The 13,086-nt window shown below is 39.5% G+C and overlaps 1 protein-coding gene across 2 annotated transcripts in view; it reads left to right on the top strand.

Annotated features, from left to right (window-relative positions):
- Positions 1-13,086, top strand: part of cep43 (centrosomal protein 43) — an 84,771-nt gene that overhangs the window by 19,075 nt on the left and 52,610 nt on the right. For both annotated transcript variants that reach the window (XM_063056530.1, XM_063056529.1), the window contains exons 3-6: positions 3,319-3,373; positions 3,481-3,569; positions 11,066-11,203; positions 11,635-11,661. In XM_063056530.1, the coding sequence (XP_062912600.1) occupies positions 3,319-3,373; positions 3,481-3,569; positions 11,066-11,203; positions 11,635-11,661 (309 nt within the window). The remainder of the gene's footprint in view (positions 1-3,318; positions 3,374-3,480; positions 3,570-11,065; positions 11,204-11,634; positions 11,662-13,086) is intronic.

Raw genomic sequence — 13,086 nt, 5'->3', positions numbered from 1 at the left:
GTAAACACAAAATACTCTGCAGATGCTGGGGTCAAAGCAACACTCACAACACACTGGAGGAATTCAGCAGGTTGGGCAGCATCCGTGGAAACGATCAGTCAATGTTTCGGGCTGGTATCCTTCATCAGGACTGTAGAGGGAAGGGACAGACGCCCTATAAAGAAGGTGGGAGGAGGGTGGAAGGAGAAGGCTGGTAGGTTCCAGGTGAAAAATGAGTAAGGGGAAAGATAAAGGGGTGGGGGAGGGAAGCAGGGAGGTGATAGGCAGGAAAGGTGAAGAAGGAATAGGGGAAAACAGAACGGGTAGTAGAAAGAGGTGGAACCATGAGGGAGGTGATAGGCAGCTGGGGGAGGGGCAGAATGAAATAGGGATAGGGGAAGGGAGGGTGAAGGAGTTACCGGAAGTTGGAGAATTCTATGTTCATACCAAGGGGCTGGAGACTACCTAGACGGTATGTGAGGTGTTGCTCCTCCAACTTGAGTTTAGCCTCATCATAGCAGTAGAGGAGGCCATGTATGGACATATCCGAATGGGACTGCTTCGTCGAGCACCTCTGCTCTGTCCGCCACAACAGACAGGATCTCCCGATTGCCACCCACTTCAACTGTGCTTCACATTCCCATTCGGATATGTCCATGCATGGCCTCCTCTACTGCCGTGATGAGGCTAAACTCAGGATGGAAGAGCAACACCTCATATACCGTCTAGGGATATTTGCAGACACATTTAATCTTTCCCTGCTTCAAACTGAGGTTCCCACCTGTTTTAGGAAGACTACTGTCTTCCTGGTACCTATAAAATACACAAGGTAACACGCTTTAATGACTACCATCCAGTGACTCTGACATCCACCATCATGAAGTGCTTCAAGAGACTTGTCATGCCACACATTAACTCCAGTCTCCTAGACAACTTTGACCCACTGAATTTGGCCATCTCCCTGTTCCTACACCCATCTCTGGAGCATCTGGGCAGTAAAGGCACCTGTATTAGTCTATTGTTTATTGACTACAGTTCTGCCTTCAGTACTATATTTCCAAGAAATCTTATTGCCAAACTTCTAAAGCTGTTGCCTAACACCTTCCTTTGCAACTGGGTGATTGACTTCCTGACCAACTAACAGCAATCAGTAAGAATAAGTAACAACACCTCTGCCATGACTATTCTCAAAGCTGGTGCTCTACAAGGCTGTATCCTCAGCCTTAATTCTATCTATATGCTCATGACTGTGTGGCAAATTCTGTTCTATCTCCATCTACGTGTTTACAGATACTGTATTACCTTAGTGGCCCGAATCTCAAATAATGTTGAGTTGGAGTATTGGAGTGAGATAGACAGCTATTGGACATGGTCTCATGGAAGCAATCTTTCCGTCAATCTCAGCAAAAGAGCTTGTAATTAGCTTCAAGAGGCGGGGTTATGGTGCACATGCTCTTGTTTACATCAATGCAGAAAGTGAAAGTTTCAAATGCCTCGGAGTAAATGTCACCTATAGCCTGCACTGGCCCAACCACGTTGACACCAGTGCCTCTAATTTTTCGGGATGTTATAAAGGTTTGGCGTGTCCTTTTGATCCTCACCAGTTTTTTTATTGATGCACCACAGAGACTATTCTATCTGGATAGATCACAGCTTGGTATAGCAACTGTCCTGCCCATGACCCCAAGAAACTGCAAAGTTGTAGGCACAGCTCAGCACATCATGGAAACCAAGCCCCTCCATGGACTTTGTCTACATTTCTCGCTGTTTCAGCAAAGCAGCCGGCATAATTATATCAGCATACACAAAATGCTGGAGGAACTCAGCAGGCCAGGCAGCATCTATGGAAAAGAGCACAATTGATTTTTCGAGCCAAGACCATCCATCAGGACCTGATGAAGGGTTTCAGCCGGAAACGTTAACTGTACTCTTTTCCATAGATGCTGCCTGGCGTGCTAAGTTCCTTCAGCATTTTCTGTGTGTTACTTAGATTTCCAGCATCTGCAGATTTACTCTTGTTTGTGATTGAGCATAATTATATATTTCACTCACCCTGGGCATTCTCTCTTCTTCCCTCCTCCATTGAGCAGAAGATACAAAGCCTAAAAGCATGCACCACCAGGCTCAAGGACAGCTACTATCCTGCTCTTATAAGACTATTGAATGTTTTCCTGATACAATAAGATGGACTCTTGATCTCACAATGTATCTTGTTGTAACCTTGTACCAGCATTGCATTTTGTCTGTACTTGAACACTATTGTACACTCTATTGTTTTCCTTTGTTTTCCTTTGTACTAACTCAAAGGAAAACTCTTTCACTACTGATGATAGTGAATTGATTTCTATGTACAGTATGCAAGACAAGTTTTCATTGTACTCAGTACATGTGACAATAATAAATCAATTTACCAAAATATAACCTAATTTTATTATTGAGTTTGTTTGTGATTATTTATTGTATGTCCCACAGTTTTGGTCTTTGCTGTGTGGAGATATATTCTACTCTATTTTTAAAAAGAAAACACTCCTTTATAAATTTCAAAACCTAAGGCTCTTTGTTATTTCATTACAATAGAAACCAATTAAAGAGATCTATCACAGTAACTACAATTATTCTGATTCATCTGTGGGATCAGATGCATTGAAAGACTTTAGTTCCTGTGTAGTTCTTAATATCACAATATTCTATACCTAGAAAGTAGTAATTATTATAGAGGATGATAGTGCATGTCTTTGGACATAATAGCAGTCCACAGTGATTAGGCAAAATATCTAGTTAATCCATTGTGCTGGTTCAAGCCAGTTATACTTTTTAAAAATTTGAAGAGTGTTGTGCATTAGTGTAAATATTTGTTCACTGTTACAGATCTGAAAGGAATAGGAATAACCTAATGCTTTCTTCACATCAAATTAAAAGATAGGCAAAATTGTGGAGATGAATTTCAATGCTGAAAACTCAATTTCACATCTAATTGCAATTTCTGTGAAATTATCTGAACATTGTTTCTTTTCATCACCTCCTTACAGATAAAAGTTGTTGAATTTATGCTTGTCTTTCTTGTATCTCTTTGTGATATACTTGTGCAGCTTAAGGTGACTCAGCTGTCACACATTTTTACAGAATTTAGAGTATCAGAAATAAAATTTGTGAAAAATGTATGAAGATGTCTAGAGAACATGGAAAGGAAGCATAAAACAGGAAAAATGGGGAAAGAAAATTGGGGAAAAAAGGGAGGAAGGAAAATTAGAAACTAACACAAAAGATATGTGGAGGAAGGTAGAGCTGTAGCGCGTTATAAATTGTGATGCAAAGACTGAATTTTAATTTATTTTGCAGAATAAAACACCATTGGTTAATGAGAGCTTGAAAAATTTTTTGAACACAGAGGATGGTAAGTGTTGCTTTTATTAGGTTCCAATGGGAAGAACAAAACAAGTGACACTATTTGAACAAACTGGTAAATTAATATCGAAATTGAAATTTGGCCTTTCTTCACAGGGCGCTTGGTAGCTGGTCTTGTTACTGAATTTCTCCAGTTTTTCAACCTTGATTTTACTTTGGCTGTATTCCAGCCAGAAACAAACACTGTAAGTTAATTTCATCCAATTTTCAGCATATCTTTACAGGTATCTATTTGTTGTGAAAATACATCAATATTTTAGGAAACCATGTATTTTCCTGTATATTTCCTTATACAGTGACTTGAAAAAGTATTCATCCCCTATGAGTAGTTTCACATTTCTACTGTCTCATTTTCTAAATTTAAAATATATTGAAGTAGGACTAAGCAATTTTGAGCTAATCTACAAACCATTGTGCATCATGTCAAATCAAAAAATACTCCAAAATCTGTCGACAGTTTACTAAAAATTAAACACCAAAATTGTGAGACTGAAAAAGTATTAATCCCATTTGCAATTACTATGCTAAACGTCCTTGAATGCGATATGTATGTTACCTTACCAACTCGCCCAATTTGATGATGTAGAAAAACTGAGAATCACCTGAATAAATATATCCTCTTTCTGTAAGGTCCAACAGTATGGTAGGTTTTCCACAGACCAAACCAAAATGAAGACAAAAGATCATGCAAGGCCAGTCAGGGAATGATATAGAGAAGCAGAAATCTGGCAAAGAGTACAAAACCATCTCAAAGGCACTGAACATACCTTGGAGCTCAGTGCAGTCCGTTGTGAGTGAGTGGAAACATATGAAACTATAGTCACACTGCCTAGGTCGGGCTGCCCCTCTAAATTTAGTCGCCAGAGAAGAATGGCATTTGTAAGAGAGGCTACTGTGATACCAACAGTCACTCTGAGTGAGCTGCAGAAATCAGTGGCTGCAACTGGAGATGAAGTTCATAGCTCCATGATCTCTACACCCTTGTACAAAAAGAGAATTTATGGAAGAATAGCAAGGAAGAATCCCTGGCCAAAAAAAAAGCATTTCCTTTCCTGTAAAGACTTTGCAAAGCGTCACTTAGCATGTACTGTAAAGATGTCATAGTCATAGTCATACTTTATTGATCCTGGGGGAAATTGGTTTTCGTTGCAGTTGCACCATAAATAATTAAGTAGTAATAAAACCATAAATAGTTAAATAGTAATATGTAAATTATGCCAGGAAATAAGTCCAGGACCAGCCTATTGGCTTAGATCCCATCCAGTTCGCCTACCAGCCCCGACTAGGAGTTGAGGATGCCATCGTCTACCTGCTGAACCGTGTCTACGACCACCTGGACAAGCCAGCGAGCACTGTGAGGGTCATGTTTTTTGACTTCTCCAGTGCGTTCAACACCATTCGCCCTGCTCTGCTGGGGGAGAAGCTGACAGCGATGCAGGTGGATGCTTTCCTGGTGTCATGGATTCTTGATTACCTGACTGGCAGACCACAGTATGTGTGCTTGCAGCACTGGGGCTCCACAGGGGACTGTCTTGTCTCCCTTTCTCTTCACCATTTACACCTCGGACTTCAACTACTGCACAGAGTCTTGTCATCTTCAGAAGCTTTCTGATGACTCTGCCATAGTTGGACGCATCAGCAAGGGAGATGAGGCTGAGTACAGGACTACGGTAGGAAACTTTGTCACATGGTGTGAGCAGAATCATCTGCAGCTTAATGTGAAAAAGACTAAGGAGCTGTTGGTAGACCTGAGGAGAGCTAAGGTACAGGTAACCCCTGTTTCCATCCAGGGGGTCAGTATGGACATGGTGGAGGATTACAGATACCTGGGGATACGAACTGACAATAAAATGGACTGGTCAAAGAACACTGAGGCTGTCTACAAGAAGGGTCAGAGCCGTCTCTATTTCCTGAGGAGACTGAGGTCCTTTAGCATCTGCCGGACGATGCTGAGGATGTTCTACGAGTCTGTGGTGGCTAATGCTATCATGTTTGCTGTCGTGTGCTGGGGCAGCAGGCTGAGGGTAGCAGACACCAACAGAATCAACAAACTCATTCGTAAGGCTAGTGATGTTGTGGGGATGGAACTGGACTCTCTGATGGTGGTGTCTGAAAAGAGAATGCTGTCCAAGTTGCATGCCATCTTGGACAATGTCTCCCATCCACTATATAATGTACTGGTTGGGCACAGGAGTACATTCAGCCAGAGATTCATTCCACCAAGATGCAACACAGAACGTCATAGGAAGTCATTCCTGCCTGTGGCCATCAAACTTTACAACTCCTCCCTTGGATGTGGACTCAGTCAGAGTCCTAATCTTAACCCAATCAAACATCTCTGACGAGACCTCAAGATTGTTGTCCACCACCGCTCTCCAACTATCCTGACATAACTTGAACAAATTTGCAAACAGGAATGGACAAATCTTGCTCCATAACGTTCAGAAAAGCTAATAAAGACTTATCTGAAGGGAATACTGGCTGTAATAGCTGGAAGAGATGGTTCAACTAAGGACTGACTGAAGGGGGATAAATACTTTTGAACTGCTGACATTTCAGTTTTTGAATTTTTAGCTTTTCGTGCTTTACAATTTTCCCTTTTTTGTGTTCTACTGTGGAAAAAGGAGCATATGATTCATGGTTAAAATTATCAGTTAAATTGATCAAAACCCCTGGTTGTAGCACTTATTTATGTGAACGAAGGGTTGGAAGCTGAATATGTTTACAAAGCACTATACAGTGGATTCCGGTTAATTGGGACATATTGGGAGCAGTGCTTTTGGCTCAATTAAGCATTTGCCCCAATTAACCAAAGTTTCATGGAAATAATTTTAAAAGGTATAAAAACGGCAAGCTATTGTTTAAATTAAATACTGAACACATTAGAACACTGCGAACAATACTACAGTGCTATAAAACTGCATTAGTTCCTAATAGTTAACAATGGAGGAATTCATCTAGCGTACTCTGCCATGTTCTTTTGATTGTCTGTAAATAAAGAGTCAACACAGCCCCCTTGTTCAGATAATGGACTACCTTCTTTGCCTTCCTGCATGAAGTCATATCATAATCCAGCAATAAATTTCCTGTCATTAAGTTGGTCCAGTAGGTTAATTTTTTTTTTTGGCCAGTGTTAAATCTTTTTTGTGGCATCTTGGCAAGGGTCTGAAATTTTTTAGTCAAAGTAAAAAACAGAATGATCAAAAATCAAGGTTTTTTGAATCTGCATCTTTCAGCCCAAATGGATAATGTAACACAAGCACACACACTGATACTGTTCTAAAAACTGTTCGCTCTAGGCATGGAGTAGTTTCTAACAACCACATAAATACATGCTATTGACACTAGTTAGAAACAGGTCGGTATGGTGTCCCAAATAAACGAAAGGAATCCCTGCTATTTTTTCAATTACTTTTTCCCTGATTAATTGATGACCCAATTATCTGGAATCCACTTCTGTACTTTCAAATTCTGTTACAACCTAGGAACTCACTGAGTCAATGTTAGCTCTTTGAGAACCTAATAAATCACATTTTCCCACTTATTTTCCTGTAACCTAACTTCTCGTCCATGCCTACAATCCTTCTCCTTGATTCTCTTACCATTACCAATGCCAGGTGCAATTTGGGGATGGGAGTGTAAATTGGAGCACCCAGAGGAAACCCATATGATCACAGGGAGAACATGAAGACCCCACACAAACCTGAGTTGCTGGAACTATGAGGCAGTAGCACAATCTCACAGCATCTTGCCTTAGTTCCTTTACCATTTGTACTTTAATTGATGGCTTAATCATTTTGAGACTTTACTATTATAATGTTCCCTCATCCTTCAGCTAACCTAAATATCAAAGAGTTTACACTTCTGTCCTCAGTTTTCTTTCAGATGTGTTCCTATTTGTGTGTAAGCTTCTCACATTATCTCCCACCCCACCCAATCTATGTTAGCTACCTGTCTCCAAATTGCTTTAATTCTTAATTTAATGATTGTGGCTTTAAATATCTTCGAGTCTGTGTCTATCCTATTGTTGCAATTACTACATCTGTGTTCTCCATTCTTGTTTCCTCTTCCAAGCACATTTGATCCTTTTAGACAAACACACATTGCATGCTCTTTACTCTGACTGCTGTACTTATAAATAACAAGGTTTCATTTCTCCTCTTGAAATCTTCAAGCAGCCATTTCTGGATCATTTCAAAATCTCTGCCTTTCATCCAGCGTCAGTCTCTCAGTGCTAACTCTGAATCACTTGAGAAAGGTGCCAAATAAATACACCTTGGTGATACATTCACATTAAGTCACAGCATGAGTTTTGTATATTTGTTCAAGCAATATAATATCAACAAGAAAATATTAAAGGCCATAAGTGAAGGAAAACATAGCACAGGGTACCACCTACTGTAGTTGTGATGGTTTATTATTAACCACTCTACTCGCTGGAGTTCGGAAGAATGAGGGAGTATTTCATTGAAACTTAATGAATATTGAAAGGCCTGGTTAGAATAGACGTGCAGAGGATGTTTCCTAAAGTGGGGGAGTCTAGGACCAGAGAGCACAGGTTCAGAATAGAAGGACATCTGTGCAATTTATTGCCACAGACAGCTATGCAGGCCAAGTCATTTGGTATATTTCTAGTGAAGGTTTATAGGTTCTTGATTAGTCAGGGCGTCAAAGGTTACCGTAAGAAGGTGGGTGGATGAGGTTGAGAAGGATAATTCATCAGTCATGATGGAATGGTGGAGCAGACTTGCAGGGCTGAATGTCCTAATTTTGCTCCTACCGTGGCAAGAAACCCTACCTGGTTTTCTGCATTAATTACTCATAATATGTAGTCTGATCTTCATCCAAGTCACAATAATAGACAAATACAATCTGCCTAAACTAATAACACACAAACAATTGTACTTTTCTTTCTTTCTTTCTTTCTTTTTAAATCTTTTTATTGAGTAAGTATACAAAAAAGGTAAGCCATATAAACATTAATACAATGTTAAAGTATAATAAAATTCCAAAAGATAACAATACCAAAAAGAAAATGCTACAATGTAATTTAAGCATAAGAAACCAAGATAACATAATAGTATACTAGATTTTATATATATCAATGGAAAAAAAAAGAAAAAAAAAACCCCAAAAAAAAAACCCACCGTGCAACTAACTAAAAGCAAAGGCTTTTCATCTTTTTATTGAACACATTGATTAATCATTCACGGTCCAGGCTGGAAAAAGTATGTGAACCCTTGTACTTAATAACTGGTAGAACTTCCTTTAGCAGCAATAACATCCACCAAATGATTCCTGTAGCTGCTGATCAAACTTGCACAATGGTGAGGAGGAATTTTAGACCATTCCTTCATACAAGACTGTTTACAGTTAATCAGTATTTCTGGATAGCTTGCATGAACAGCCCTCTTCAGATCATGCCACAGCATCTCAGTTGGGTTAAGGTCTGGACTCTGACTTAGCCATTCCAGAACATGAATTTTCTTATGAAACCATTCTGTTTCCGACTTACTCTTGGGTTTCAGATCATTGTCTTGTTGTCCAACTTCTATTAAGCTTCAGGTGACATATCACTACCCTGACATTCTCCTGTATAATATGTTGATACAATTTTGAATTCATTGTTACCCCAATGATTGCAAGCTGTCCAGCCCCGAGGTAGCAAAGCAGCCCCAAACCATTATGTTCCTTCCACCATGCTTCACAGTTTAGATGAGGTGTTGGTGTGCAAGTGCCCTTTTTTCTCCAAACATAGCAATGTGCATTTCTGCCAAAAAATTCAACTTTTGTCTCATCTGACAGCAGAACTTTGTCCCAGAAGTGTTGTGGAATATCCAGGTGTTTTTTTTTCAAACTTGAGACATGCAGCAATGAATTTTTTGGAGAGCAGTTGTTTCCTCTATTGTGGCCTTCCATGTACATCATTCTCCTCCAGTATTTTTATTATAGTGTACATATGAACAGAGACTTTAGCAAGTCCTAGAGATTTCTGCAGGTCTTTTGCTGTTACCCTTGGGTTCTATTTCACCTCCTTCAACGTTGCATGTTGTGCTCTTGATGTGATCCCTGCAGGATGCCCACTCCTAGTGAGGTCGCAACAGTACTGAACTTCTTCCAGTTGTAGTTAATTTCTCTTACTGTGGACTGATGAACACTTGTGTTATTCGAAAGAAATGCTTTTGTAGCCCTTTCCAACCTCATGCATCTCTACAATTCTTTTTCTAAGGTGCTTGGAAAGTTCTTTTGATCGAGGCATAGTGCACGTAAATACATGTTTCTTGAGAAGAGCAGGCTCTGTCAGTAACCTGACTTTGTGTGTCTTTTTTATGTGGCAGGGCACCTCTACAACCCACATCTCATTGATTGGAACACCTGGCTCCAAATAGCTTTTGAAGAAGGCATTACCCTAGAGGGATCACGTACTTTTTTGGACCGAGACTGTGATTGTTTAAATGGTGTTCTCAATATTGACTAGAAGAAGTTCAAAGGTCAAATTTAATGTCAGAATTGTATACAATATACATCCTGAAATGCTCTTTCTTCACAAACATCCACGAAAACAGAGAAGTACCCAACGAATGAACGACAGTTAAGCGTGAGAATCCCAAAGTTCCCCCCAGCTCCCCCTTACCGCGCGGTAAGCGGTAGCGAGTAACAATCCCCCCTCCCCCACCAGTAAAAAAAATGCTCATCAGTGCGATCACTGAGCCCAAGCATGTGCTAAGCAGTAACAAAGACACAGACCAAGGTTACCCCAAAAACTTCGCTTTTCATCGGAAATTCGACAAACCACAGATTCTCTCTCTCCCTGGCAAGGGAGAGGGAGGTGTCTCCCATTTTCACAGCAAGCGGAACAACCCGCTGGTTTACGATCTTAAAAGTCTGTTTCGTTGCTTTTTTCAAGCTCTGTGTCCGAAGATCGCAAAAACCTCGGGTCATCGGGCCCACAGCGAAAGATTTCCGGCCTCCTCGATGACACGAGTCTCCTGGCGTGACATCCATCTCCAGAGCCCTGAGATCTTAGGCTTCTGAACACGATCGAGATTCTCAGCCCAAACTCTTGGCATGTCGAATAGCGGCCAGTCGTAGACCCCTGAGAATGGGCCCCATTCCCGCAAAGAACCGAAGCTTGTGTGTAACTCCAGGTCAGGGTCGTCAAAAGAACTCTGAAAGGAAAAATAAAAATATTAAAGGTAGAAATAGAGTTGTTTCCAAAGATGCAAGGAAAGGAGTTGCCGTTAGGTGCCATCATTCCTCCTAAGCTCTGCCTCCAATTATTTGTGTGTTATTAGCTTAGGCAATTTGTGTTTGTCTAGTATTGTGACTTAGATGAAGGTCAGACCACATTTTATGAGTGAGTAATGGAGAAAACCAAGTAATTGCAAAAGGTTCACAAACTTTTTCTTGCATCTGTATGTCTTGTAGTCTAACCATGAACTGACGTACTTTTTAATTTTTGTGTAACTACAAATTGGCATTATACATTCCATTAAGCCATCGGCATGTTTGCTGTATAATAGAATGATCAGAAATGGTGGTGTTATTGTCCAGGAGAAAGACAGGAACATAGAATTGAGGTTTTTAACAGAACCTGCACATTTGTAATCTTTATTGACATCATTAATGTTCTTGATAATGAACCCTACATCTTCATTTCTTTTGTTTGTTTCGACCATAGTTCACTGGACTTGATGGACGGGAAAATTTGGCAAGGGAGCTAGGAATTCATGAAGGTGATGGCTTGAAAGGAGTACCTATATTATTGGAGGTGATGCAAAGAAATCGACAAAAGGAGAAAGGTCATAGTCTTTCTGAAGTACGTAACTTAATATATAGATAATACTTGTTTGACTAATTATTTTCTGTCATTTGTGCTGAATTTAATAATGTAGCACTATTATGCAGATGTTTACTTGAAATATGTATATGTCTGAAGCTTTGATACTGTGGAATTTCCATCCTATGTAGCACACTGAGGCTTCTTAAATACACCACCAATCATTATGGGAAACAAGTTTATAAATTTGTGGGGTATTTTCATAGGTAGTGTGAAAACTAAGGTAACTAAAAAACCATGACCTGGTCCAGCTAGTTTGTTTTGCCAATGAATGCAACTATGATATGTAAAACAAATATATTTGCTGAACAATGGGAAAGGAAGAGAAACAGAAGCCTGAATACATATTTCTACCAGTAAGATTGCTAATAATCTTAATATGATACAATAATAGTTTGCTCTTGTTACAGGGAGATCATGTCACTTCTATTCCAAAGGTACTGAATAATTTCTTGCTTATTTCTTTCTGATGAATTGGTGATGGCATTAATGTTTGTTACAATTTACTAATTTCCATTGCAATCTGGTCTTCCTTCTACTGGATTCATATCTATGTCATGTTATATAAATAGTTTCTCTCATGACATTGAGGTTTTTTTGTTAAAATTAAGTAATTTTGAATTTATGGTCAGTCTGCCCACAAGCTTTGAAATTTTTGTAATGTAAAAAATATATTTAACCAATCTCTAGTTTTTTTGGGAAACCATTTTGAATATTGCAAGAAAATTATATTTTAAATATCACATCACTTGTAGAGTTGCAAACTAATTTTAATTTTGAAGATTATGTTGAAGAGACAGTTGAGAAGCAGTTATAGAAATGTGTATTTGCAAGGATCATTTTTTGATGTGTGCTGATGCCGTAAGTATACAGGCATAACTTGCAGATGCTATAAAACTCACTGTAGTAAACAGTCATTTTGGAAGAGTGTAAAGTCATGCAAAGTGACAACACATGCAAAATTAAACTGTTATAAATGGGATGAAAGGACTTGGTGTGTTCACAAGTCTTTAGCAGCAGAACTGGTTTATTAAAAAAGCATTTACTAAACCCAGCTGGGATTCTGTACTTTATATGGAGGGACATAAAATAAAAAAGATTGTGTAAAATCTATTTCAAATACACCAGATCACTCCAAGTTGGCATAATGTTCAGTTCTTGGTAGTTTACTTTGGAAGACTTTGAGGAGAGTCCAAAATCAATTTCTTAGAAATGTTGCTGAAATGAAGGGTTCACTTGTTGGTTAGAGGGGATAATCTGCAGTTACTCGAAGAGTGGAGATGGCAAGGAAGCACAGATAACTAATACAAATACTGAGTTTAGGAAGCAGAAGAATAGGTGCAGAAAGAGGCCATTCTGCCCTTTGAGCCTGCTTGACCATTCAACATAATTATTATTTACCTCAGTACCATATTCCCACTCTCTTCACAAATGCATTTTTGCTTTTGTGTCATGAGATTGAACTGTCTGTTTCTTGAACCCATTTAGCAATGTGAATCCTACAGCCCTGGTGTTACAGAATTTTACAGTGTTTATCATCTGTGTGAGGAGATTTCTCCTTACCTTAATCCTAACCGTCTAGCCATGTATCCTAAGAATGTGACACCTCATTATAAAGCAAACACGAGAAAATCTGCAGATGCTGGAAATTCAAGCAGCACACACAAAATGCTGGTGGAACGCAGCAGGCCAGGCTGCATCTATAGGAAGAAGTACAGTACGTTTTGGGCCGAGATGCTTCGTCAGTCTTGGGTCACGTGCGGGGTTGCCGAAACTTTGTACAATTGTTGCATGTCATCCTTGCTCTTGTATTCAAAATCTCTTTCAGTGAAGGCTGATATACCATATGTATTTTCTGTTTC

The sequence above is a fragment of the Mobula hypostoma genome, chromosome 8 (assembly GCF_963921235.1).
Source record: "Mobula hypostoma chromosome 8, sMobHyp1.1, whole genome shotgun sequence".
Lineage (NCBI taxonomy): Eukaryota > Metazoa > Chordata > Chondrichthyes > Myliobatiformes > Myliobatidae > Mobula > Mobula hypostoma.
Note: the sequence above shows the minus strand (reverse complement) of the source record. Positions and strands in the feature narration are given on the sequence as shown.